General features: G+C 45.8%; 2 protein-coding genes across 3 annotated transcripts in view; one reads left to right on the top strand and one right to left on the bottom strand.

Moving 5' to 3' along the window:
- Positions 1 to 2,793: 2,793 nt before the first annotated feature.
- Positions 2,794 to 17,130, top strand: sparc (secreted protein, acidic, cysteine-rich (osteonectin)). Its single transcript, XM_005943783.3, has 10 exons — positions 2,794 to 2,920; positions 11,074 to 11,139; positions 11,323 to 11,376; positions 12,538 to 12,625; positions 13,316 to 13,437; positions 13,849 to 13,969; positions 15,434 to 15,567; positions 15,885 to 16,033; positions 16,126 to 16,274; positions 16,707 to 17,130. The coding sequence occupies exons 2-10, from the start codon at positions 11,083 to 11,085 to the stop codon at positions 16,733 to 16,735; spliced, it is 903 nt and encodes a 300-aa protein (XP_005943845.1). The 5' UTR covers positions 2,794 to 2,920; positions 11,074 to 11,082; the 3' UTR covers positions 16,736 to 17,130.
- A 5,779-nt stretch (positions 17,131 to 22,909) lies between these two features.
- The window catches only part of lman2 (lectin, mannose-binding 2), an 8,996-nt gene continuing 5,482 nt past the window's right edge, over positions 22,910 to 26,423 (bottom strand). For both annotated transcript variants that reach the window (XM_005943782.2, XM_005943781.2), the window contains exons 5-8: positions 25,189 to 25,350; positions 24,973 to 25,087; positions 24,766 to 24,885; positions 22,910 to 24,599 (exon numbers count right to left, since the gene is read on the bottom strand). In XM_005943782.2, coding sequence (XP_005943844.1) covers positions 24,439 to 24,599; positions 24,766 to 24,885; positions 24,973 to 25,087; positions 25,189 to 25,350 — 558 coding nt within the window. In that variant the 3' untranslated portion in view covers positions 22,910 to 24,438. The remainder of the gene's footprint in view (positions 24,600 to 24,765; positions 24,886 to 24,972; positions 25,088 to 25,188; positions 25,351 to 26,423) is intronic.

Raw genomic sequence — 26,423 nt, 5'->3', positions numbered from 1 at the left:
CAAGCTGTGCTCTCGGCAGGAGAAGGGTGGAGGAGATCAAGTATCTGATGTAGCATCTGTAAACTACATGTTGCAAATTTTGGTAAATCAGTTTGTGCGGTTTAGAGATTCTCCTCCCTGTTGCTCCTTGAGAGGAAATGCAAATGCAGCAGGATCTCTTGCCTGTAACTGTCACTGTGCTGTTGCCCTAAACACAGACAGCTGTTGCCCCCCCCGAAAAGCTGCTGTGTGACTCAATTCAATTTTATTTATATAGCGCCAAATCACAACAACAGTCGCCTAAAGGTGCTTTCTGTTGTACAGTAGATCATACAATAATAGAATCAGAGAAAACCCAACAATCACATGACCCCCTATGAGCAAGAACTTTGGCGACAGTGGGAAGGAAAAACTCCCTTTTAACAGGAAGAAACCTCCAGCAGAACCAGGCCCAGGGAGGGGCGGGGCCATCTGCTGCGACCAGTTGGGGTGAGAGAAGGAAGACAGGATAAAGACATGCTGTGGAAGAGAGACAGAGATTAATAGCAGGTATGATTCAATGCAAAGAGTCTATGAACACATAGTGAGTGAGAAAGGAAAAACTCAATGCATCATGGGAATCCCCCGGCAGCCTACGTCTATTGCAGCATAACTAAGGGAGGATTCAGGGTCACCTGGTCCTGGTCCACCTGGACTCGGACCTGAATGACAGCAGAACTTTGACCCGAAGGAAGACGAGGCACAAATCCAAAAACAAAGCAGAAGAGGAACACAAAGAAAAGCCTTCAGCTCATCAAGACAGGAAGCAAAAACACGAGAACCAAAAACTACCAACAAGAATCTAGAGCTCAGAAAACCCCAGGACCACCACACCGTGTGACCTTCAGGTCAAATGTGGCGGACACGCTGCTCACAGGCCACCAATCAGGTAACTCTGTCATAAAATGTGAGAAATGTGTGCACGTGTAAATGCCAGTATGCTTTTGCAGTTACGTCCCTGCAAAGACTTTACTCAGACAAAATAAATTATCCTGCAGTGTGATGAACACATCGCACAGCAAAAGAGCAGAGCTCGTTCTGCCATCCCCAAAACATCACCGATATTAAATCACAGGGATTATTTAAAAAAATAACACAGCTTTCAGCCAATCACAGACCTCAGATATTTCTGTGTTTCTTTGTTTCACTACGTGGCACACAGATGGGTGTGTTTCCATAATCCTGTTTAATAATGCTGCCACATTACAGGGGCGTTTAAATCCTCACATCTTCAGACCTGCAGAGCTGCCCGTGGATGATTTAGCAGCAGAGGAAAAAATAATGACATGTTTCATCAGACACAGAGAGACGACTGCCACGTTTGCAGAGAGAAGGGAGGGAAGAAAAGAAGAAAAGGTGGGCAGACTGAAGAGTAACAACACCTCCTCCCCTCTTTTCTCTCCATCTGCAGCTGGACTGTGGCTTCCTCGCAGAATGGAAAACGCCACGTTGCATTGCAGGGATTTTCCCTCTCTCCCTCTGATCCAGCTGTTCTTCACATCAGCTCTGGTCTGCATGCTGGGAACAGACAGTAGCAGTCCATCAAACAATGAGACAGAGAAAATGAAGGGCGAGCCGAAGAGCATGAGGCATGCACATGGTTCTTGATTGCTTCTGTCTGTCAGAGGACAGCAGGTGCTGGAAAAGCAGTCCATGAGTCTGAGCTGTGGTGATGCAGATGTTCTACAAATGCCCCAAAGCACTGAAGTCACTGAGTTACAGTTTTATGGGAACAAGACTGAAGCTTTAGTGCAGAGCGAGATCGTGATTATTTAACTCAGGCATAGATGCACATTTACGGAAAAATAAGATTTACTTGCACAGAACTTGGACCCGAGGTTCAAGACCAGACGGAGAAGAACTCAGATAGCTGCAGTCTGTCCAGCAGAGGCAGCAGTGAGTCAGTCCCCATAGACAAACTTTAGAACAATGTTTTTATACTCACCTAGTTTTCAGTTTGCATTATTATGGGCGTGGCCTCTCTGACTGACAGGTGAACAGTGACACAGGTGGCTGTAGCTGCTAGCTGCCTGCTAGGCTTCACCTCAGCTACCCGGAGTCCCTGAACTGGACCTCTGGAGTGTCTTTATGCTGTTGCTCCATTCTGCTTTGGCTTAAACAATCTGGGACACAGAGAGGCTTCCTGTGCAGGTGTACGCCAGCAGCCATCACCAACCAGACACGCACTTATAATAATAATAAATACCATATACCCAAATACTGGACAGCTATGGTTAGCACTGTTGCCTGAGTTCTATGTCACATGCATGTTCTCTCCATGTTTGTGTTTCCTCCCACAGCCAAAAGGACTGAATGCATGTACCAGTGGCTGTCTGTGCCAATGGCTGTCTCTCTGTGTTAGCCCTGATTGGTCAAATTGTGTACGTTGCCTCTCGCCCTATGGTAACAGGGATAGGCTCCATCATGAATCAGCTGCTGGGACTGGGAGGGTTATCCTGATCTTATTGCTGCACAAAGTGCAAATGCAGCTAATCAATGTGTGCCCATCTTCCATATACAGTCTGTAGGTGGACTTCGTCAATCCAGATGTTTAAAGTATTTTGTATTTGATGATTTTCTTCAGAGTTACCAAAATGTTTTTTATGTCTTTGATCTTCCTAACAGTAATAAGTAACGACACAGGTCACGTGCTTCTTCTCGTGTCATCGCTGTTCTCCAGTCTTCATTTATCCTCCAGCCACTGCGTAAGGGTTAACATCACAGACCCGCCCACAGGCGGTGGGGGAGGCTGTGATGGACCAAAGGGGGGGGGGCGGGGGCTGTATCCAGGCTGGGACGTCCCATTGGAAATGAGCTGTGCGTAAAGCAGTACTGGAGTTAGATCGTCGGGGTCCCGCACACAGCTGACTTCTCTTCTGGTGTTCTTCTCTGAAAGCTGAAGGTAAGCGCTCTGCCTCCGACTCGTACAGACACATTTACACTTTTAGATGCAGTGAAACGTTTCTGCTGTTAGAGCTCTGTCAGTTGGAGTGACGGCTTTACGCAGAAGGGCTCTGCTTTGACACTTTTCCTCACACACTTATCACAAACACAGATGTCCGTTTTAACTTCAGCACATTCAACAGCTGGTACTTTTTTTCTGTTCCACTTTGTTGAATTTTGCTTTTAAAGGCAGGACTGTGGTCTGAGAGCAGCCACGGCTCCTCTGCCATTACTGCTCAATCACAGCCTGCAGGTGAACGAACTGAGAGCATTCAGACTGTGGAGCTATTGTGTGCCACATCGGCAATAAGAGGAGGGGGGCTGAGGGGGAGGAGAGATTCAGACCCTTTTTAATTGGACACTTTTGTTATTCTGAATCTCGATTTTCTGCTTTCCTCTCTTTGGTGAATTATTGTTTCTGTAAAAAACAATTATGTGGAAAAATGTGTGAAAATACAAAAACAAAGAGAGAAAGAAAATCGGACGAGGAGGAGGTGAAGCTGTGACAGATTCTAGTTTCTCCACAGTTTCCTCCTGACCCCCTCTGTGACCCCCTCCCTGATTACTCTCATGTAAAGGAATGCAGGTTGCCATGGTGATCGGTTACCAGCTGTTTCTTTGAGTTAGTGCTGATCCATGGTGCAGCAGCTGGATTGTCATGGAGCTCCATAAAGATTTTCACAGTTTGGTTAGAACAGCCTGACTGGGCCCATAGAGCCGTGACCCCCACCCCAGATCCACCCAGCAGCCTGAGGATAAACTAGAGAGCTGCACAGCACATATGACCATCGTGACTTCAAGAATCCAAAACTTATACTGTGATTTTACGTAAAAGTACAAATCAGTAGTTTAACATTAGTGGCACGTGAGCTCTCATAATGATGATGGCTCTGCCTTTGGTCCCTTTTTGTGGATGGCAACATTTCCTGGGAAAAAAAAAGGTCAACAGAAGAGACGTTTATGTAATTTTGCACCCAGCAGTTTGTTTTTTGTTGCATGAGGAAAACTGAAAAAATAACTGAAGATCTACAGGAACTCTTTAACCACAGGAACCTTCGTGTAGTCACACCTGAGCTTTACTGGGCGATACTTTTCAGATATGCACAGATTAAATGAAACTTTAACTCAAACTGAGTTGAGTTTTTATATCTTTAGAAAATCTTGGGTTATTTCATTGCTCGCTGCTGTCTAAGGAAATGTGCTCAGTCCTTTCTTCTTGTGTCACACTCGGTTACATGTGTCTCAGTAAAATGTCTCCAGTCTCGTTTTGTGTGTTCGTCACACCTGTTGAGGATTCGTCCGAGATTTCTGTGGAAAGGCTGAAGCACAATGTGCCAGCATTAGTATGAGAGAAGTGCAGACACAGCGTCTCTGGCTGCTTAATTGTTGAGGTGGCAGGTCTGGACCGGAGTGGAAGGTGGAGGAGGAGGTGGTGGAGGAGGGGCTGGAGCTGAGGATGCTGTGAAAAGCCAGCTTGGCAATCTCTAGAAAAACACTAATCCCCAGAAAGGAAGGAGGGATTGTGCTACTGTCTGTGCTCAGCGCGGAGAAGAAAAATCTGGAGTTCAATGTGAGGAAGAAGGACGCGAGGAAGGAGACAGAGAAGGAGACATAAAAGTAAAAGAATAAAGAAATATGAGAACACACCAACAGACTAACAAGTCCTGCTGCTTAGAGGGAAAAGTCTCTTCAGAGTTCAGTCTGAGGTGTGACTGATTCATCGGTTTAAAGAAGCACTTCAGTCGAGGCGTGCTGACTTCTCAGTTGAATTTATACAACTTAAATCACCACAGCAGTCACCTCAAGGCGCTCAATATGGTGAGGTAAAGGCCAGACAATAATACAGGGAAAACCCCGGCAATCACACGACCTCCAATGAGGAAACGCTTGGCGAGCGTGGGAAGGAAAAACTCCCTTTAAACAGGAAGAAACCTCTAGCAGAAACAGGCTCAGGGAGGGGCTGCGACTGCCTTGGGGTGAGGGAAGGAAGACCGGAAGTGTGAGAGGGGCTGCTCTGACTGACAGGCTGAGGGACGCTGCCATCAGTGTGCGGTACACTCCCTGTCTCTTGGAATTGTTTTGGTTAGCAGAGCAGTCGCCCTCTGGTGGACATTAGAGAAACTGCAAATCAAATCAAATCAAATCACTTTTATTGTCACATCACATGTGCAGGTACATTGGTACAGTACATGTGAGTGAAATTCTTGTGTGCGAGCTTCACAAGCAACAGAGTTGTGCAAAATACAATAATGTAAACAAGCAAAATACAAGAATGGCTACATCTGAAACTAATAAATATATGTACAATATATAATAGTATATGCATTTCTGGATGTGTATACTAAATATTTTTTCTGTGTGTGTGTGTACACATATTTTACAAATTAAATAGAGTAAACAATAAATAAAATATATGAAAATATACAGAGTTGAGCAGGTGATACAGAGCAGGTGTCAGACCTGAACGCTACCACCATCTTTTATGCTGTCTGAGGTTTTAGCTCAGATTTAGCTTTATGGCCAGGGTAAGGCAGCCAGAAAGACACCTCACCGGAGTTAATGTTAGCTTACTTCCACGGTTATCTAAGGCTAATGTAGATAGCTAACTGATATGAGTGGATCAGGTATTTCAATGTCTGACTTCAGGTCAAGCTACGAGCAACTTTCTGTTGTCTGGTGTTTTATCCAATCAGAGTAAAGCTGTAAGAGTGAACATTAAATCATTAAAAGTTTATTAAAAGTTACATTTGTGTGTGATTACATCTGCTTTATTCTTATCTTCCAAAACCTTAAAAAGAATATAAATAATATTGAAGTAAAGGGTCTGTGACCACCATACCGAGCACATAAAGTCAGGATCTCCTGGTTTCCTGCTGTGTGTGTTGGATGAAGTGAAAGCGGCAGCAAATGTAGTTCAGTGTTACAAAAGTGGCCGAGATGAAAGCGAAGAGCGCTTAAAGCCGGCATGCCCAGTGACGGAGCAGCGTGCTCCCTCTGATCTGTAGATATGAAGATTGGTGATATTATTTTACCTCAAATTACAGCAATCAAAGAGAAGAATATCAAAGATAAAATTATGAAGGGAAGGAGAGAAGGATGAAATAGAGTCAAACAGGTCATGTGGCGAGGGACTCGGGTTACAAACATCCGGACTTTTTCCACTCGAGTTCTCCTTCATTCTTCTCTTTGTGCTCAGCGGTGCAGGTGAATGGGACGCTGTGAAAACTGCTCTTTGTTCAGGCAGGTCGCTGGGAGGTCCCTGTACTCCCTGGAAACCAGATTCATCAGGTGTGAGCTCGGACTGAAGAAAGAAACCGCTGCAGCAGGCTGTGAAGATTAAACCTGAAGTAATGCAAGAATCTGTAATGAAGCAATCCACAAAGAGTTAATGTCAGCAGCTTATATTCAATAAGTGAAGATTTGGTTAATTTAGAGAGATTCTGGTAAGGAAACAGTCCTACTGGTCCAGGTTGCAGTGAGATTTGATGCATATTCAGGAAAAACTACTTACCTCATCCATCCAAAGACATGCAGCCCATCTCACATTAGGTGTGTGATGAATTAAAAAATCAACGCTTTTTTATGGGATTCTGAAGGTCCTAATGGAAAAGTAACATCTGCTATGGGCCAGGGGTCACGTGGTGGATCTTAAGAGGTCAGAAAAGTGGATGCTCTCCATGTCACCCCATATATCCCTCTAGGACATGTTCTGCTCATTTCCACTGATGAAAACTGGAAACCATCAGTTGGGTTTGCAGCATCAGCCACGTCTTCTGTCCTCAATTAAATCTGTAGTGTTGTTGTTTTCATTTCAGCTACTTAGAATGCAGATTGTTTAAAGTCGTTAAAGTTAGAATCATAATCTTCTCTGAACCAAACATGAAAGAGGAGTACGGGCTCAGATTGTGGTCATAAATATTTTGTATTTGTAAATCAGACTGCATCGTTGTGAACTGAGCTTTGTGACCTTGTAAACCAAAATATCTGAAAACTTTATAGAGTTAAATGAATTGTATGTAGACGGAGGACAGCGAACACATGTTCGATAAAAGATGAAAGGGTATAGTTGTGGTATACCAATGGTCAGAAATACCATTATTACTTTAGTATTACTTTAACACAAAGTCGCACTGCGCTACAGAAGTGCCGTCGCCTTCCTCCATCTTCAAAATGTTTTACCCTTCTGGGACCTGAAGCTCAGTGAAGCGCCCCTCCTACAGTTAAACCCATCTGCTCTCTGATTGGATTGTTACATTTGTGATTGACATGACATTGATCAATCAGCTGACAGGAAGAAAAATTCATACTTGCAAGTTGAAACTCACACACAGCGAGCGAACTCGAGTTTTATGTGTAGGTTTTTGTAGACAAACTTTAACAAAAAAATTTGTAACTCATCAGTGTGATTTACAAGAAAAAAATCTGAGCCCATAGAGGAGACCCTCCAGCTTTCCTCTAACAGCCTGACTCAGGGTCTGCACTGATCTTTTACTTCCTGTCAGTCCTGTTCACTCGTCACAGACGACTCAGCAAGGCTTTACGGCACACTCGGATTTCTGCCACCTGTTTGATGGACGGGTCTTTTGGAGCGGGGGTGGGAGACAGTGGTGCCAAAGGTCAAAGGGCAAACGCTGGAAGCCATCACAGAGGAATCTTTCCTTGAGGCGTCCATCTCGATGGAAGAGAGGTTCTTCTTGTAGAGTTGAAGAAGTTATTGAGAAGCCAGCAGATTGAAGGAAACCGCTGTAGCTCACACTGAGCGAAGACCTTAGAAGCGAGATGATCTGAGGGCCATGCCGAGGCAGGAGAGTCAAAGTTTGGATGCGTCTGTGTTTTGTGTGCATCATGAATGCTGACCTTCCTCGTTCTGAACAGCGTGTGTGTCTGCAGAGCACATCACACACAGAGGAAACCGCTGTTCATTCTCAGCGTTTGCTTTGCACAGCTGTTTGTCTGCAGACGCACTGCGACAGGTTGTTTATCCAGGCCCGCCAACCTGCCCGTTATGACACCAAGGAGAAGAAGAAAGAACCTGTGTGAATCTGCTCTCTTTGAAGGCCTGCTGGGAGAGGAGCAGCTGCAGAGGGAAATGTCTGCATCACTGGAAGATCCAGCTTGGGCTGTTTACGCTCGCTTACCCAGCTGAAATCCACTGGTGGGGAGGGAGAAAGGCCCCTTTATGAGCCTCAAGTTTCCCTTTTAGCCTCACCGTGTTTGATTATGTGAGCGGCTTTCCAAATAAAATAATTTGTTTTGCTGTTACATCAGCATGTCCGGCCTCCCCCTTCCCGCCGAGCCAAGCCCAGTGGCTCTCTGGCCAAACGAGAATTAAGTAAAAGCGATGGGAACACCACGTCCCTCCAAATCAAACACTCGCTTTCCTGCTTATTTTCTCTTCTTGCTGCGATGACACTCAGCCCAGACACTCTGCTTACGATGTGTCAGAGGCCCTTACTTATGTCCCGTCTGCAGAACATCTTTTTTTCTTTCTTTTCAAAAGGTGCAGAGAAGTGCCTTTGTGCAGGTCATTCTCCGACTGCTGCCAGCTCTTCTGTAATTTTCCACATCTGAGCTGCTTATGACTTCTTAGCCTTCTGAAACAGAGGACACCTCTGTGCCGGTCCTGCCTGTACTCTGAGCTTAGAGCAAACGATCTTTTACAGCTGCAGAAGCAACGAGCAACTCTACACATCAGAATTATTCTCCTTTTCCTAATACGACCCAATCCATGTCAGGATTTGACCCTAAGGGATGCAGTGCTTAACCCCCGTTAGACTTCAGGCCAAAGGAAACAGATTTCATCTTCTGAAACAGAAACAGGAAGTGATATCTGTTAACTCACCCACCAACTTAAAGGTTTTTCAGGCCTCCATCATCAGCAGTGATAATCAGAGCAAGCTCAGGTTCTTAAATAAATCCAGAGGACAGCATCAATTTGAACCACATGGAAACGTTTAAAGAACAAAAGAAAGTTGTTGCCATGATTCCAGACAAGTAGGAAAGCAAAACGATAAGAATTAGAACCATTTTTTCTTTGTGATTTATTTATTTATTATATATATTTCTTCTGCATGACCAACATGTAATAATAAAAAACTAAACTAAATAAAGAAAGCCCTGCTAAAAGTCCATTTCCCTCTTGGCCAGCTTCAGGAAGCCTACAGAGGGGCAGCAGCAGGACTTTGTGACTTTACATGAATGTGTGCACTTATATGCTGATACATTACCACCCTGTATCAGCTGATAGAAACCGGTGGGAGTAGAAGGAAATCTGGTTCCTTAAAGCTGCAAATTTAACCAAAAATCAACGTCCGTCCTTCCTAACGAGCACTGCTGTGAGCATTTGGAGCTGATCGCAGACAAACGCCAATCCCTGGACTCGTGTTTAGCCTGAAGGTTCTTCAAACAGATTTACTCTTTTCTGCATGTGTCGCAAAACGTCGCTCGACTCAGCCTCTTCGTGTCTACAGGCCTCGTGCTTTTCATCAGCCGGGCACGGTGTCAGCTTCAGTGTTTTCACAGTCCCGCCATTCAGCTGCAGCTATCTTTGACATGCTGGGAGGTTTAAAGCTGCAGAGGAAGGAGGGATCATTCGTTTTTATTCAACTGTTGTTGGTTTCAAGCTGCTGCACTCTTATCCGAGGCGCAGGAATTCCAAGTATGCACAGCTCTGTTTGCTAAGTCTTATTATCCTTGCTGATCTCACGCAGCCTTTAAACTGTGTCCGCTCAAAACTGCAGATGCTGCCTTGTGTTTTGGGGCGAATTCCATTTCTTTTCAAAATCCAGACACAATAACAGAGGGAGGAACTTTGATCTGTATGGTCTGCTCCTTCTCATATGTTTGATCTCACAGATTCTTCCCCTGATGTCTGGGAGAAGCTTGATGGAGGTGCAGGATGAGATAACTAGTAGACTGAGCAGCGCTGCGCTCTGTTGCAAACAAAGGAGGCTTTATTCAGTCCTCGAGACGTGACACAAAGAGGAGACAGAAGCCGGGATGAGTTTCCAACAGTGGTTCCTTAGAGGAGACACAGAGAGTCTCTTTTCACAGGAAATATGCACTGTCTGTTATCTTTGACGCACTCGGGGTGACAGAGCTTACTGCAGCATGTGCAGCACTAACACGCCAGCGTATCAAGCGTATTTTTGTAACTGCACAATGACATCTCTTCGTGAAGGTGGCAGAAGGTGGTGGCACCGTCACCAGCACCTAATAAAGCTCCCAGCTGGTGTTGTGTTTGGTTCCACCTCTAAATACACACTTTGTCCTTACCAAAGGCGTTGCCACCGCAAACGCACAGACGCCAGCGTGTCGCTCCATAATCGAGCCTCTCTGTCGCTCGGGTGTGAGGACACGAGCAGCAGACACACCTTTAGGTTTCAGCACAGATCCTTCAAAATAAGTTGGTCAACTGATATTTGAATGAGTCCTCCTAAAACTCCAGCGAATCTGTTTCTGCAGGCCTCTCTCACATCCACGTCACTCTCAAGTGTTTCACAGGCGGGTGCCAAGTCCTGTCTCACCCTTTAAAAGACCCCAAGTCACATATCAGGGCCCTGTTATCACATATCTGTCATTAGGGTGTAAATGTGTGTTTAGCTGAGCTTAATTGAGGCTGGTCGATCCAAACACTGGCTGGTGCAAACGTTGCCTCAGGCTGCTGTGAGAGAGAGCGCACAAAGACCGGAGCCATTTCCACCCGAAGAGCATGACAACAGGCCGACCCGGCCTCGTACGGGGACCCCGGTTAGCATTCGGTCAGACTCCTGCAGCAGAGCAAACGCCTTTCAGAAGGAGAGATGGTTCTCAGAGCGTCACAGACCATCTGAACCCAGCGTGTCGGGAAACAAAGCAGACAGTGAGCGCTTCTGTTTGGGAATCTGGAGCGCTTCCATCAGCGTCAGAATCGTCCCACAGGCTTCTGTGGTCGTGAGAAGAACTGCAGGGCTCTCTGCCAGAGGCGCCATAGTTTACACTGATTCTAACAAGCGAAAGAAGAAGCAACAAAAACTCTGCTTTACTTTGAGTGAGCACTCACACAAAGCTGCGTACTTAATCAAGTGTCTGTGTGCGTTTTTGTCAGCTCATCATCTCTGTTTGTCTCCACAGACTTTGAAGATGAGGGTGTGGATCGTCTTCCTCCTTTGCCTGGCTGGCCACGCCATGGCTGCTCCTGTAAGTCACACATGCCTGTAAGAGTGTGTGTGCGTGTGTAGATGTTTACGTCTCGATAGCATCTTCCTTTCTTTGTGTGACCTCTTTTCTTCTTTCCTCTGCTGTGACTTATCGTGTGTGCGTTTCTCTTCGACGTGTGTGTGTGTGTGTGTGTGTGTGTGTGTGTGTGTGTGTGTGTGTCAGGCTGATGAGGAGCCCATCGTGGAAGAGCCTGGGACTGAGGAGCCAGTTGTTGAGGTGAGTCCAGATGTTGATGTTCTTGCCGTCTGTGATCATCGTCCGTCACACAAACAGGAAGCTTCAGTTTCCATGAAACACTCCATAAGGATTCCTCTGTAGCCTTCGTGGATCTGTGAGAAACCCTGGGTGAAAGTCTGCAGAGGAATCCTCTGGCAGCGAGTGTAAGTGTGACCGTGACGTCTGTGGGAAACATTTGCTCTCCCGTATGTCTGATTTGGCCTCTGCGACATATTTTCTGAGCCACGCAGCTGCTCGGAGATGATGCGATCTGCAGCGGAGCTTTAGGGTTCATCCGCAGCGTAGCCGAAGTTCGAGGCGTTTTTCCACTTGTGACTGCAGGAGAGACTGCTTCTGTGAAGAAATCAGTCCAGCAATAAAATCATCAACAAAAACTTGTTGTTTTTTGGTTGCTTTCTAAAAACATGAGCCCAAAGGACACAACGAAGTGTTTTTACAAAGAGCTGACACATGTTTGAGACATGTCAGAAAATAACCAAGATCAGCTTAATGAATCAGTCATCTGTGCTTCTGCTTTTGTTTCTGGGTCGTGACCTTCTTGCCTCGTCAAAGCTTTTCAAAAAAAGCCTGGGAGCTTCTGTTTCGTCCTTGAAGGCGTCTCAGGTTTTAAAGCAAATTCCACCCAAAACCGACACGCAGCGACTGAAGACGTGAAACGTCCGTGCTTTTGCCTTTTCAGGAAAGCGCCATGTCACACACGGCAGCGCCTATTCTTTCAGTTCCATCCGCTCAGGTTTCTCTCCGTGATATTCCAGAAACATTCCTGCAGCAGAGCATAGAGTCTTCATGAGAACGTTTTATGGTTTCCTGCTTCAGAGGTCCAGTGGGACCAAAGATCCCACAGCTGTTAATTTTAGCTGCTCAGGAAGCCATTACTCCTTCCATAGCTTTGCCACATGTGGCCCCAGCTGCGTGTTATTGTTGAATATTATGGTCTGGCTGCTCCCAGACTCTGTTTGGCCTTCAGGGAGGAACCTTCTTTAGCGGTGATGCTTCAGCTTGTTTTTCCCGTCTTCAGGAAACCAGACGTATTTAGGCGGTTTGGTTTAAGTGGACGTCAGGCAGAAATAGACCCGAACACAGCTCAGACCTCAATCTGAGCGCTTTATGATCTGATCTCTGACCTCTCGTGTCCTTCAGGAGACCGAAGTGGGGGCCAATCCAGTGCAGGTTGAGATCGGAGAGTTTGACGAGGCCATCGACATTGTTGAGGATGTTGTCACTGAGAGTAAGTTCACAAACACACTCACTTCCGATCAAAACTTTAATGTCACAGTTAATGTCCTTCTGTCCCCTGATGGGTGGTAACGTGGACATGAAAGATGTTGAGATGCTGAAGTCAAAGCAGATGTTCCTGCAAACCTGCTGTAAACATTAGAATGAAGGATTTGATTTCACTGCATTTGTGGCTGTCTGAGTTTAGCAAAGCCTCAAACTGGCAACTCAAATGGCCGTAATGACAGACTCCCTCGCTCTGTAATTACACATTCCACCCACTTTAAGAGGCAGCTCAGCCTATGAGCTGCACACCCTCACTTAATAATGCACAGCAGGTCAGCTACGAGCCGCTGTGTTCTCACTGCAACAGCTGACAGCAATTTGGTGATTATTTGATGATTTGTATATATTGTGCTGCTCCTTATATCTTAACATATTGTATTGCTAATAGTCTAGTCTGTTTTTGTTTTTGTTTCTATTAATGTTACTGTACTGGAGCAACCGTAACTCTCATAATTTCCCTTAATAAAGTATTCTGATTCTGATTCTGACAACCAAAAAGGACAGAAGAGACGTAAAGAAGGAAAGATGGAAATGCAAAAATGATGCAGATCTGCCTTCTTTATGTCCACTTTAAATAAAAACTACATTTTGTCCCTTGAAGCTAAAACCTGCTGTTTCACTTCTGTTTTCTCCACAGATGCCTGTCTGAACTACCACTGCAAGAAGGGCAAAGTGTGTGAGGTGGATGAGAGTAACACTCCCATGTGTGTGTGCCAGGACCCCTCTACCTGCCCACCGGTGGAAGGAGACTTTGAGCATGTGAGTTTAAAATCAGCCCGAGTGTTCCTGACCTGAGTGGTGTGACTGGCATCTGCGGCAGGAGCTGAAGCTGTGCAGCTCTGCGTGTTTCTGCATGAAGAGCTTTTGTCCTCTCTGCAAGCAGAAAGAAGAATTTTAGCATTAGGCCAACTGTAATCTGATTGGCCTGCAAGCAAAGCAGAGGAGCCATCGGTGGGCGGAGCTTCTCTATTAGGGCTATCTGGTGTCTGTGACATCACGCAAAGCAAAGAGTAGAAAAAAAAAGAATTCTGAGCTTTTAGTTCAGTTTGTTTCAGGAAAATCATATTTTCAAACTAAAGGGCTGTTTTGGTCAGAAGCACACGTGTGAGGACTCGTCTGTCCCTGCAATGTCACTGCGTTGCAGACCGAGCTCTGCTTTCTCTCCTGCAGATTTGCGGCACTGACAACAAGACCTACGAGTCCTCCTGCCACTTCTTTGCCACCAAGTGCACCCTGGAGGGAACCAAGAAGGGCCACAAGCTGCACCTCGACTACATCGGCTCCTGCAAACGTGAGCTCTCACACTCTGCATGGAACCGTTCAGGCAATGATCCATTATGGCAGGGTATAAAAACACATGATCTGCAGACCATGCAGAGATTTTCCTCTATTCATGAGGACTCAGATTAACAGACTAACACGTTGTGTTCTCTGGATGCAGGTCTTTAGCACAGTCTGAACTTGGCTTCACAGATTTGTCCAGTTAAACAAAGTTTTAAATCAGAAATGGAAACAAACTGTTTGTTTCCATTTCTGATTTAAACGGTCCTGAATCAGCATGCAAGTATTTTAGATGGTATCAGTGAGCATTAAGTAAGCTCACAGCGCGGCTAAGTGGAGTGCCAGAGGTTTCTTCCTGTTAAAAGGGAGTTTTTCCTTCCCACTGTCGCAAATGTGCTTGCTCATAGGGGGTCATATGATTGTTGGGTTTTTCTCTGTATGTATTAATGTAGGGTCTATCTTACAATATAAAGCACTTTGAGGCGACTGTTGTTGTAATTTGGCGCTATATAAATGAAACTGAATCGAGGAGGATGCTATCTCCTTTAATCTGAGTGGGTACAGCAGGAATTGAAGCGCTGAGCCTTCGGGTGGTCTCGAGTGAGTCTGAGTCACTGAGTAAAGGACTGGATGGAGGGCGTGCTGCCTCCACCCTGGTCACACCCAAACGTTAATGTTGGCTTCGGGGAAAAAGCCTCTTTAATCACATGTAAAGCACTTAATTATTTGAACCTGTTTGCAGCATTTAAACTAATTCTAGAAGATCTGAAGGATGAGCTGCAAACCTCCAATAACGCACAGAAACAAAGATGAAACTGAGATATGAAGTATATCTGTGGATGCATGAGGACAAAGAGGAGTTTGAAGTGGCTCTGCAGTAAAAGGAGTGCAGCTTTTCTGAGATTTCAGGGAGAACCTCTCCTAAATTTATCTGACAACTCGACTGGAATTTTATCTCATCTGGATTTCCAGCTCATGAATTTGGATATTCTTGTATCGCTGCTCCCATCTTTTATTTCGACATAGTGCGTTTTGGTTTCTTCCTGTTTCAGTTTTTTGGTTCGGTGTTGATGGTTCAGACGTATCTGAAGTTTAGTTCCCAGTCAGTTCCCCTGCCTCCTCCCCGGCGTGCCAATAGGCTGAGCTCAGGTGTGTCAAAGCACGCTAGTGATTGATGGGTGGGTCTGACTGTGGCTGTGGCTCGGCGGCGTTCAGACGTGTCCCAACACGCGAGCTATAGAACACGATACACAAGCTCAGCGCGAGGAGAAGTGTTTGGGCTCCAGGGTTTAAATGGAGATCACGGCACTGTTCAGTACACCAAAGTACACCTGGGTGTAGCCGTCACTTCTAACCCTGCATCATCAATGTTTGAAACACTCATGCTTTGATTTCCAGCATCACAGACGTTTGTGCAGGTGTAGAGCCCAGCAGTCAGTGTGAGTCTGTGTCTGATGGTGCTTTTGTCTTGCAGTCATCGAGCCCTGTCTGGACAGCGAGCTGACAGAGTTCCCGCTGCGTATGAGGGACTGGCTGAAGAACGTTCTGGTGACGCTGTACGAGCGCGACGAGGACAACAACCTGCTGACCGAGAAGCAGAAGCTCAGGGTGAGAACAGACCGGCTTGTTGATCTGTCCTTTATTCTGTTCACAATAAACTGTCATCATTTTAGACGGCAGTCACAGACACAAATGTTTCAGGTTTCATGATGAAACGTAAGTTTAAAGAAGTGTCTTTAAGCACATTTGTGCTTCGAGTGCTTTGAAATGCGGTCGAACAGTTTGAGGATTTAACCTCAGCCTGAGGAAATAAGTAGTAAACCTACAAACGTGATAAAACAGAAAAAAGCTTTCAGGCTCTTTATTGTTGCACGTCTGCCACTTCCAACATGACCCGACGTGAACTCCTCCGTCCGACGTTTCAGGTGAAGAAGATCTACGAGAACGAGAAGAGGCTTCAGGCCGGTGATCATTCCCTGGACCTGCTCGCCCACGACTTCGAGAAGAACTACAACATGTACATCTTCCCCGTCCACTGGCAGTTCGGCCAGCTTGACCAGCACCCCGTCGACGGGTATGCAGGGGTCATGGGGAGGGGGAGATGATGCTGCGTCTCACCAACTAAAGGCCAAACTTATCCTTGCTGTCCTGTTTGTTTGCTTCCAGATATCTGACCCACACAGAGCTCGCCCCTCTGCGCGCGCCTCTCATTCCCATGGAGCATTGCACCACCCGCTTCTTTGAGCAGTGCGATGCTGACGCCGACAAATATATCGCCCTGGAGGAGTGGGCCACCTGCTTTGGCCTCAAGGACCGTGAGTACCGAACACCTGACAAATCTAATACGATCCCTCGGACTGTGGGACAGAGCTTTTGTACAAACAGAGAAAACGCTTATGAGGTGACGTTCAGCAGCTCATCAGCATTTCGGCGTTTTAACGCATGAGTGTTTAACACATCTGCACCAAGCGTGTTTACCTGGAGTAAAGGTGCCCATCACAGGAGTCCGCGTCCACACAGGGAATCTCTCGCTCACCACTCATAGCATCAGAGTGACTTCCTGTGGTCCCGGCTCCCGTGTGGATGCAGCTCCAGCGTCTCTGAATCTCGGGTGGGGGGTTAGTACCACCGCACACATTCCAAACCACTGAAATGAGTGTGCTGGTCTCTGAGTGGGTAGGGCGTGACCCGACGAGCTCACTGTTCTGACCGTGTCCTCTCTGTGTTTCTCGTCTTTGTGTTTGCAGAGGATGTGGACAAAGATCTCATCATCTGAGTCGCTCTGACCCGCAGCAGCAGTATGATGTCTCTTATTCGCTACTAACGGGAAAAGGTGCTGATCCCTAAGTTAAACAAACAAATGACAGTAACGGTGCTAATTGCATTTCTATTTTTTATTTCTCAAATAACGGTCTTTCCTACCTATACCACTAAAATCAATTAGAAGAGAGAAATGTGCACAGCCTGTACTAACCCGATGTGTTCACGGATCTTTGGATCGTCCACGTGTGGAACAAAAAGCTCCTGTAAAAACAAAAGACCTCTGATGTAAATCTACGTGCTGCCAGTGTTGTATTCATGCTGCCATGTGTTCGGGGCTTTAATTGGAGATGGCTTTGAAGTGTTGTGAGCGGACAAAGCTGTAAATTGACAATAAAGTTTGGAAATAAATGCTCCCTCTGCTTGCTTCCTACTAAAATGAGCTGTTTAGTTTTTGCACTCTTTCGGTGGTGGACTCTCTTTTTTTTTTTTGTCATTTGATGTATTTTGGTTTTTGATCTTATGACTACTACTACACCAGTACATTGAAAGCAATAAAGAGGATATATTGTTATGACGAGGGGAAAATCTCGCAGGCTGAGAGTTTTTCTCATGTTTCTACTGATGCTGAGAGCCGGAGCGATCTCTTATCCATGAATAAAAAACTATGAAAAGATCTGAACATCTCTGCATGCGTTCGTATCTGCATTTCTTTCTCCCGTTCTCTGGAGCTTTTACTAAAGCCATCTGTTTATGGGCACGTTTTTGGGAGAAGGACGTCCTCTGTGGTGTCTCCTAACTCCACCTTTATCAGCTTTAAATACTCTGATTCCCAATTACACCCCCCTCTTTTAAAAAAAAAAATATATATTTTTTTTTTATAAAATATATAAAAATATTTTTTTTAAAAAAAATATATATATTTTTTTTTACAGTCTTCCCTTTGCCCCCGATGCAGTAAATAGTTTAAACTTTTTCACCACCACTATGAGTAGTGTGGAGGATTAGTAGAGTGGAGCAGATCCCAGTCCCTCTGGCGATGAACAACTTTTAGCCAAAACGTTGCAGCGCATGATGCAAATGACCTGAAGCCCTAAGAATCAGAGCTGCCAGCTGTGAAGTGGAAGAAGAAGAAGAACAGACGGTCCAGGATTAGGCACATGCAAAGTCTGTATAAAAAAGATGGCTATAGCAGCTATAGTGGGAGCATTACCGCTTTGACCATACCGCCGTTTCCACCGTCTCCACCATCTCCATCTTGGCGGCAGAAAGACCTGGATGTGATGACATCGTGCATCGTGCTCATTGGCTACTCACCTGTGACTGACAAGTCGTGAGTGAGCGGTTTGATGTCACAGTTAATAAAGTCTGATTAGGATTTTCAAAACAGGATACATTTTTTTATTCAGTGGGACCCAAAACAGTCTACAGGGGTCACAAAGCTGAAACCACAGCTATCGCTCCCTGGTGGCTTTCATCATGCATCAAAGGTTGGTGCCGAGTATCAAGTAGATATTTTTGGAGAACCACAGAAACAGCTGGATTTTACAATATTTATTCAGTATTTCCAATTTAATCCAGCTGTGGGTTACGTGTGCACCGAAGGCCTTTTTACTGTGATTTCACTCAAAAGTTGTCTTATTTTCTCAAAAACAAACAAAGCTTTTTTGAAAGTGTGACTTCTTCAGCTGTAAATATTATTGTTAGACAAGGTGAACGTCTGAAATGATCCAATGATATTGAATCTCCAGACGGAAACCTTCTGATTTAACATTTGCAGGGTTTGTGTTGTATTTTTCCTACAGCTGGTATCATATCAAAGCCACATGAGGACCACAACTTTATTAACAATTATTTGACATAAAAGTTGAAAATGAGACTAAAATTGAGAAATCGCTGTGAAAATGCAGACGATTACAGGCCTCTCTTTAGACTGCACTCATTAAAACACAGGAGTGAGCTCGGAGCGTGAGTGCAGGCTTGTGCTCACAGACTCGCAGCGTGAGTGCACGAGTTGCAGCTGCGTGCCTGCTGACTGTGCAAAGCTGCTCGTGGTCCCCCGGGAGACCGGAGAGGGAGAGGTGGTGCACCCGGTTACCGTCTCCACCCGTTCATCCAGACTCCAGCGTCAAGTATGTGAAACAACAGCCTCGCCTCGTCCACAAAGATTCCAGCCCCGCCTCCGAGCCGCAGGGGGAAAAAAGCTGTGAGCACAGCAGCGATTTCATCCAACAGACGAAGGTTTACTGGAAGTTTGAGTCACTGCAGCTGATGTAAGGCTGGGAGGGGGGAGAGGTAGGTTTGTCCCGTTTTAAACAAGCAGAGAATATGAAGCTCAGTCCTGCAGAGGAAACAATCCTCATTTACACAGAATAAAAGCCCTCTGTGCTGCTGTGAGGCCCTGTGTGCGGTTTAAGGTCACTTTTAATATGAAAAGGACCATAAAACTGACTAAAACAAACTCTGTGCAGCAGCCCATGGTCGTTTGTATTTTTGATATAAATGTCCTGTGTTTGGCTGATGTCGCCGCGGGGCTCTGACGTTTGTGCAGCAGTGCAAAAGTCAGTGTGGGTTCGAGTCCAGGCTCATGGTCAGACGGTGTTTGGAGGCTGCATGGACGAGCACAGAGCCTCGCAGCTTTAGGCGTTGCTGCTCTGAGCACATCCCAGAGCCCCAAACAGAGGAAAGACGTCCTCTGCTGGTGCTTCCTGATCCTGAGGCCGTGACTGAACAGCTTTCGTTACTCATTTATTCCCAGTAAGTCCTGCTCGCCCCTGGCGTGTGCTGCCACCTGCTGTTAATGCGACAGTTTAGTCTTCCACTTGGGGGGGGGCGGCGTCGATCCCTGCCATATTTATCAAAAAGATTTTATTCATATAAAAATAATTTGGAAAGATGTTTCATTGCATTTTTGACTTCAACATCATGAAGACAGATAATAGAAACAATTCAATTTCACTTCAGTTACAATTTTGGTTTCCAGCATTTATTAAAACTAAACGAGATAAAGCGGCGCTCTTCATTGGACCCGTTGATGGTGTTCATATGACCTCGTGTAAGATTCACGTAAAGGACGAGGAGAGCAGAGCTAACAGGAGGAACAACCTCGTTCACCGTCATGTCAGGGAAGGCGCAAACACATTAAGCCACGTCTCCTGTGGTTATCGTGAACACAGCCTGAAGTGCTGACCTAAAACAATTTCCCGAATCCTCAGATTTCCAGCACAAAGCTGGCGATCTTTGAAGAAAGGACGGAGAGAAGCCGGTGCTGCAAATAAAAGAAGTTTAATTTAAACTTCTTTGAAGGTTAAACTGAGCCCATCCCGAGGTTTGTCTAAACACAAGAAAGTTTTCCTGTGCAGGAAACCAAAGCTTCTGGATTTATATGAAAAACTTTTTAGTAACGAACTTGCTTTTATTCTGAAAATAACTAATCACGGACAAAAATGTTTGAACTTTTGATTTCTTTAAATTCAATCTGAATAAACAAAACAACCCAAAACTGAACCGCTGTGAGAGCAGGGGCGCAGGTGGAGGTAGTGACGGTGGGTGGAGTTTAAATACCCGGGGTCAACACATCCACAGAGAGGCGGAGAAAGTGCAGGAGATGAGTGTCAGGTGTGATTTATGACAGAAAGAGAAGTGTTAAATATGGAGGTGAGACCTGCTGTGAGGGTTGGAGATGGCGGAGGCTGAGATGTTCAGTGAGCAGTAGACTTTTAGTCAAGACCGCCTAAACCAAGACCAGAGGGTATCGAGCAGGCACGTGCAGAGAGGGGGGGCTTGAGCACCCGCCCCTTTCCTGATGGGTGCCCAAAGTGCCCTTTTGTTGAGGCAACTTTTTAAAAAAAAATTTTTTTTTAATGTGTGTGTGCGTGCGGAGTCCTGTCTGTGCCCCTCAACAATAATATTTAACTATTAATCACAGTTTTGCTAAATAAAAGGATCTGGCTTGCATCAGTCACATGATCACATTTAACCAATGATCGCCCTTGACGGCAGAACGCGCTGGTTACGAGCCGGGAACGAGCTCACAAAGAGCACGCGCATTTTTAGCGGTCCGGAGCTGTAGGAGAAACACAAGTTAACTCAGAGACACAGACTGATGCGACAAAACCAGTAAGTAGGTGTACAGCGTACACTGTAGTGTGTAGCACACAGGAGTATTAGCTTATTACGTACACGTTGGTAAGCTGTCTTGTTGCAACTGACGAACTGAAACAAACGAGCGTGCTGTGTGTGCAACAGCGCGACAAACATTACCTGTCCTTTTATTAACTGCACAAGTAGTGCTGGTCATAGCTGCTGGCTACCTGTGTAAGGCTGTCATGGGTCTGTAGCTCTGTCACCGTTTTAGGGAACATATTTAGTTTTAAAGTAAGTTATCAGGGCTTTTCCTGCCTTTCTGGAGGGATTATATTTCACTAAAAAACGATCTAATATGCATGTCCACATAATAATTATTATAATTATAATATATTAAAAAACACACGCTGTATTTTAAAGAACATACATTAAGAAGCAGATTATATTAGATTTATATTTTAAATAAGACAAAAGTTGGATTTTACAGCAGTAAAATATTGTATCTCTACAGTTTAAAAATGTAATAAGCTTTGCCCCTGCACAGAGTGGATAGTGAAACAAATGGAATCATCATAATACATTATTTCATATTTATTACTTCCCCCTCCTCATTGCTTTATTATTGTAGCTCTAGTAATAAATAATAATGTAAGGATGCCCATAGTATATACAGTATTCTGAAGAAGGTCTAAAATGTCACTGTGTGTGCGTGCATGTGTGTGTTTTATTTAGCTGGATTTAAAAAAATATTACTCATGATATAACATTGTGCAGACATGGCTGGTAAGGACATGAGGAGGAAACAGTAGGAGCTGTGTGAGGCTACTAAAGGCAGTGCTATAACATTTTTCTGTCATCATTTTATTATAGATTAAGTGCAAGGAGTTGTTAGGTGTGGATAATTAGATTATAGTTTATTGCAATAGCAAGTTGTGCCTGGGGGGGGGGGGGGGGGGGGGGTGGGGGGGGGGGGGGGGGGGGGGGGGGGGGGGGGGGGGGGGGGGGGGGGGGGGGGGGGGGGGGGGGGGGTTTCTCAGATAGACAGCAAGTGGAGAGTGATATATGAAATGATGGGATGGAAGGAAGAAGAGAAGCAAAGAGTGATTCACAGGCAGAGCCTAAGTGCTGTCACCAATCTTTGCATTTTGTTATTATCTCATGACACTTGTTTAATCAGCTACCATCTCTCCTATGGACTTTTTACTGTCTACAGTCTCAGATCAACACAGCCCTGCCCTCCAGCACTATCAGCAGCAACCCCTCAACAGCTAAAACATTGACTACGTTTGCTTTGCCTTGTTGCCCATATTAGATTCTTGATGAATGTGTGTTGTTGTTATTCAGCCTGGTTCAATGTGCCCCTTTTTAACTTTGAGCACCCACCCCTTTAAACCTCTCTGCACGGCCCTGGTATCGAGACCGAGTCAAGACCAAGACAAAGTCGAGACGAGACCGAGACAAAAGTCTTTAAACTGCAGCCAGATGCTGCTTCGTTTACAGGTGTCAGGCATATTTATATGTTTTTGAGATACTCGCACAGCCCTCCTCACCGCTGTCTACTGTCTCACTCACTGAGAGGACAGACGCACGCTCCACTTGACTGTCGCGTCTCTCACCCTCTCTGTTTTTCACATAATGATATTATCCTATATCCTCGCATGTGATTGGCCACAATATGGAGGGATTGGAGCATAGTTGAGCCACTGTGTGAGAGCTGAGCAGCGAAAGGAAATTAAGTGAGGAGCCGGCTCTCGCTCAATGGGAGTCGACTCTTCTGATTCACTACTAAGCACTCTCTAAGCACGGCTCAGAGCTGATGCTTATGCGCATGACACATTATCGGACGTTACGTTGTGTGTCATGGATACTGTTGACTCCAAATCTCCACGATGTCGATCTGAGACAGCAAGACAGAGACAAGACCGAGGGATCCGAGACCAAGACCATGTAAAAGTGGTCTGGAGACATCCAACACTAGTGAGCAGGATAAGAGGGTCTGAGCATGTGCGGAGGAGAGAGGGTGGAGCTGCAGGCAGGGGGATGCTTTACTATCAGCAGAGTGTAAAGTAATGATGTCATAGACGTGGAATAATCACAAACAGTCTCACGGTTAATTTTTTTTATTTCAGTATATTATTTGTGACGAGAGGAGAGTTTCCTGTCTCTACAGAAAAACCAAATCAATAAAAACTCTTTGAATGAAAGATGACGGAAAAACGTGAGCAAAGCAAAAACCCAAACGAACAAAAAGGAGAAAATGAGAAATGATCAGTTATTATTCACACTTGTTCTCCGAGCATGATTCAAACACCCCGTCACATAAACTGAAGACAGAGAAGGCCGTACTCTATGTGAACTCTGACAATAGCTGCTCTCCACAAACACACAAACAGCTTTAATGTTTCTAATGTTTCAACTCGCTGTGAACTTTACCGTCTGTTTCCAGGACGATGTCTACTTCAGTTAAAACAGGAAGTGACCGCACTATCCCTCCGAGCTGCTCGCCGTCCCCTTAAAGTTTGTACAGCCTGACGTGTTTATGTCATGAGCGATGAGCAGAGTCCAGTAAATATTTTATTCTTAGGCAAGCTTATCAGTTTCCTCTGACGTTAAACTAAACCGTCAGCTAACCATCAGAACGAAGCTTCACAGACGCCATCGAGTAAACCAGGGGGCGTCGACAGGCTGATGGAGACTGATCAGAGCAGAGACAGACAGACACACACACAAAGTTTTTCTCTGAAATAAAAAAATAAAAAAAACACTTTCAGGAAATCCTGGATTGAACTGAATGATTCTGATTGGATGGATAAAACAACGACGAATCAAATCGATCAGGCCGCGGCCAAAGAGTCCTTTCTATTCCCTCATGAGTCTCTAACTTCCTGAAGGCTGCAGGCACAACCAGAGCCGCTGAATCCCACCAGCACTAAGGAAAGGAGCTTCTAAGCGTCCTTTATCACCTCCTTCGGCAGAGGAGACCTAGGAGACGACGACAAGGCTGATACGCGTCTGCGGCAGAACATAACACGAGAAACTGACCCTAACATAACGGACGTGATGTGGATGTGTGTAAGATGATCCTCTCGTCTCCACGGCAGACCCACGTTAACACCATCCACCATCGCTGTGAAGCCGGCTGAGTGGGAGCGGTCAGACTCGTCACGTTTAACGTCCAGCAAAACCAAACAAATGAGGGATGTCTGAACTGTTGGACCGCAGCCCGAGGCTCCGACTATAATCTGAAGCCTTCCCGTTGGCTGTGATGACTTCTTTACACGAGTTTGTTCCTCACATGTCGGCACTAAACCAGCACCAGCTCTCCTCTGTAATAAGAAACCATCTTCATGGATCAAAGCCACGTTCACGTTCTCTGCAGCAGAACACACCTGATCAACAAAAAGCAGGCGTAACACTCTCTTTAAGAAACCCCCCCCCCAAAAGTTTGTCAATGAAAGGAAATCAAACCCTGCAATCATCACCTCCCCCCCGCAGTGCTTCACAGATACAAACATTCAGACCATCTGTAGAAAACAAATTCACATTAAGTGCTCAATCCATGATCAGGAAACAGTTTATTCCTCTCCAGTAAGAACACCAGTCTCGTCCTCCTCTGCTTCCTCCTCCTCCTCCTCAGTAAAACCTTTTGTTCCTCTCCTGTCTCCTCTGGAAAACCACAGCTCCCACCACGGCGCACACCACGATCCCCAGCAGGGCACACAGCAGCAGCAGGAACACCTTCCAGCCGGTGAGAGGCGTGCCGCGGAAGTTTCCGGTGGGATCATCGATGTTGTCTGAGAAGCAGGAAGAACATCCACCATCAGTTTACTCCATCTGGTTTTAACTGTGCTTTTAACTGGAACATTTTAGAAGTCTGAGAAACATCCCTCCCACTTGTAGCCCTGCTGAAACACTCTGAAGCACTTTATTCTAAATAAAGTTTTGGGTATTTGAATCTACCTTTAGGGGATTTGAGGAGGCTGACGCTGGGCTCGATCTTCGTCCAGTCCAGGTTCTCCTCTTCAGCCGTGTGTTCCACCATCAGCTGGTAGAGCTTCATGGAGATGATGTCATGGTTATCTGTGAAGAGTCGGTGAAAACACTTCGAGGTTTAAGAATGCGATTTTAACAATCAGTATTCCTCCTTCGCCGGCAGCTCAGACCTACCTGACAGGTCGCCCGTAGCTGCCGAAGCCCCAAAGAAATATCCCGTGGGAAGACGAACTCCGCCGATGTCGATGCACTCCTTCCACTCGTTCTTGTCGTCCACGTCTACCATCACCTGCCGGGTTACAGAGGGGAGGCAGGACCAAAGGTAAAAACACTGCAAACGCTCCACCTCAAACTGCAGTCGCAGCAGAAACCGAAGGTGCGGCCACTTACCGTCAGTCGCCCTTTGGAGTAGCGGATGGCGAGGTACGTGTCGTGATCACGGTTCCTGATCTCGGCAGAGCAGCCTCCCAGCTCAGACGAGCGGCCGTCTTTCCCGTGGTCGTAACTCACAGAGCCGTTGTTCACCATGGCTGAAATGTACGGGAAAGAGCGCTGGCGGCGGACAGGAAATGATAAGTACACGAGTCCTACACAGGCGTTACACGCTTCGACAAGACCAACAAATACATCACATAAAAACAAAACATGTCCACATGACACATTTGAGGTAATTGGCACAAATCGCGATGGCGGTTGGTTGCGGTTACAGTGATGTTCACTTCCTGCTGAGCGTTTGAGCTCTGACGAGGGTAAAGGTCTCATTAAACACTCGAGTGCTTTTTCTCTCCTTGCTCTGATCCGACTGAAAACAGGGAAAACTGAACTGAAGCCTGTATCAGGTCAAAGTCACAAACCTCAGCTGTTCTTCTGGGAGCAGTGCCTTTGTTTAGGAGACAGAACAAGGCGCCGAGCACATCCAGCCTCTGTACTGCTCACCAACAAGGGCGATACAGTCACAGTACTCTGATTACAGAGCTCTGTCTTATGCTTCGAGTGGAGAGGATCCTCTGACATTTTCAGACGCACTTAAAATGACCGCACCTCGGCCACTAGAAGGGCTGCGGACAGGCACGTACGCTGGAGCGAGCATTGGGGTTTCAGGTCGATAATACCCTGACACTATGTGACTAAGGCAGGGGTGGGCAATTCCAGGCCTCGAGGGCCGGTGTCCTGCAGGTTTTAGATCTCACCTTGGTTCAACACACCTGAATCACATGATTAGTTCATTACCAGGACTCTGGACATGTTGAGGAGCTAATTTAGCCATTTGAATCAGCTGTGTTGGTTCAAGGACACATCTAAAACCTGCAGGGACACCGGCCCTCGAGGCCCGAGTTGCCCACTAAGGGCATTCCCAACATTAGCTCTGAAAGCTGTAGGGTTGCGTTCTGTGTCGTCTTCCTGCTTCTTCTGCGTTCATTTTGACCCCACACAAGCAGTTTCTTTTTTATTGCTCCCTCTGTGAAGCATTTCGTGACTGTTTTTTAAAAATCAGAGAAAGATTTCTAACACTGACCAGGCTGCAAAGCTCAGATTGTTATCGATTTGGTCTGATCAACACACACACACACACACACACACACACACACACACACACACACACACACACACACACACACACACAC

This window comes from Haplochromis burtoni, unplaced genomic scaffold (assembly GCF_018398535.1).
Source record: "Haplochromis burtoni strain Fernald_Lab_line unplaced genomic scaffold, NCSU_Asbu1 Contig_361, whole genome shotgun sequence".
Classification (NCBI taxonomy): Eukaryota; Metazoa; Chordata; class Actinopteri; order Cichliformes; family Cichlidae; genus Haplochromis; species Haplochromis burtoni.
Note: the sequence above shows the minus strand (reverse complement) of the source record. Positions and strands in the feature narration are given on the sequence as shown.

Bases quoted from the DNA above. Each gene is read 5' to 3' on its own strand.
- sparc (XM_005943783.3), top strand. From the start codon at position 11,083: ATGAGGGTGTGGATCGTCTTCCTCCTTTGCCTGGCTGGCCACGCCATG. The intron at 15,568-15,884 runs GTGAGAACAGAC...CCGACGTTTCAG, and splicing joins CCGAGAAGCAGAAGCTCAGG to GTGAAGAAGATCTACGAGAA. The intron at 16,275-16,706 runs GTGAGTACCGAA...TTGTGTTTGCAG, and splicing joins CTGCTTTGGCCTCAAGGACC to AGGATGTGGACAAAGATCTC.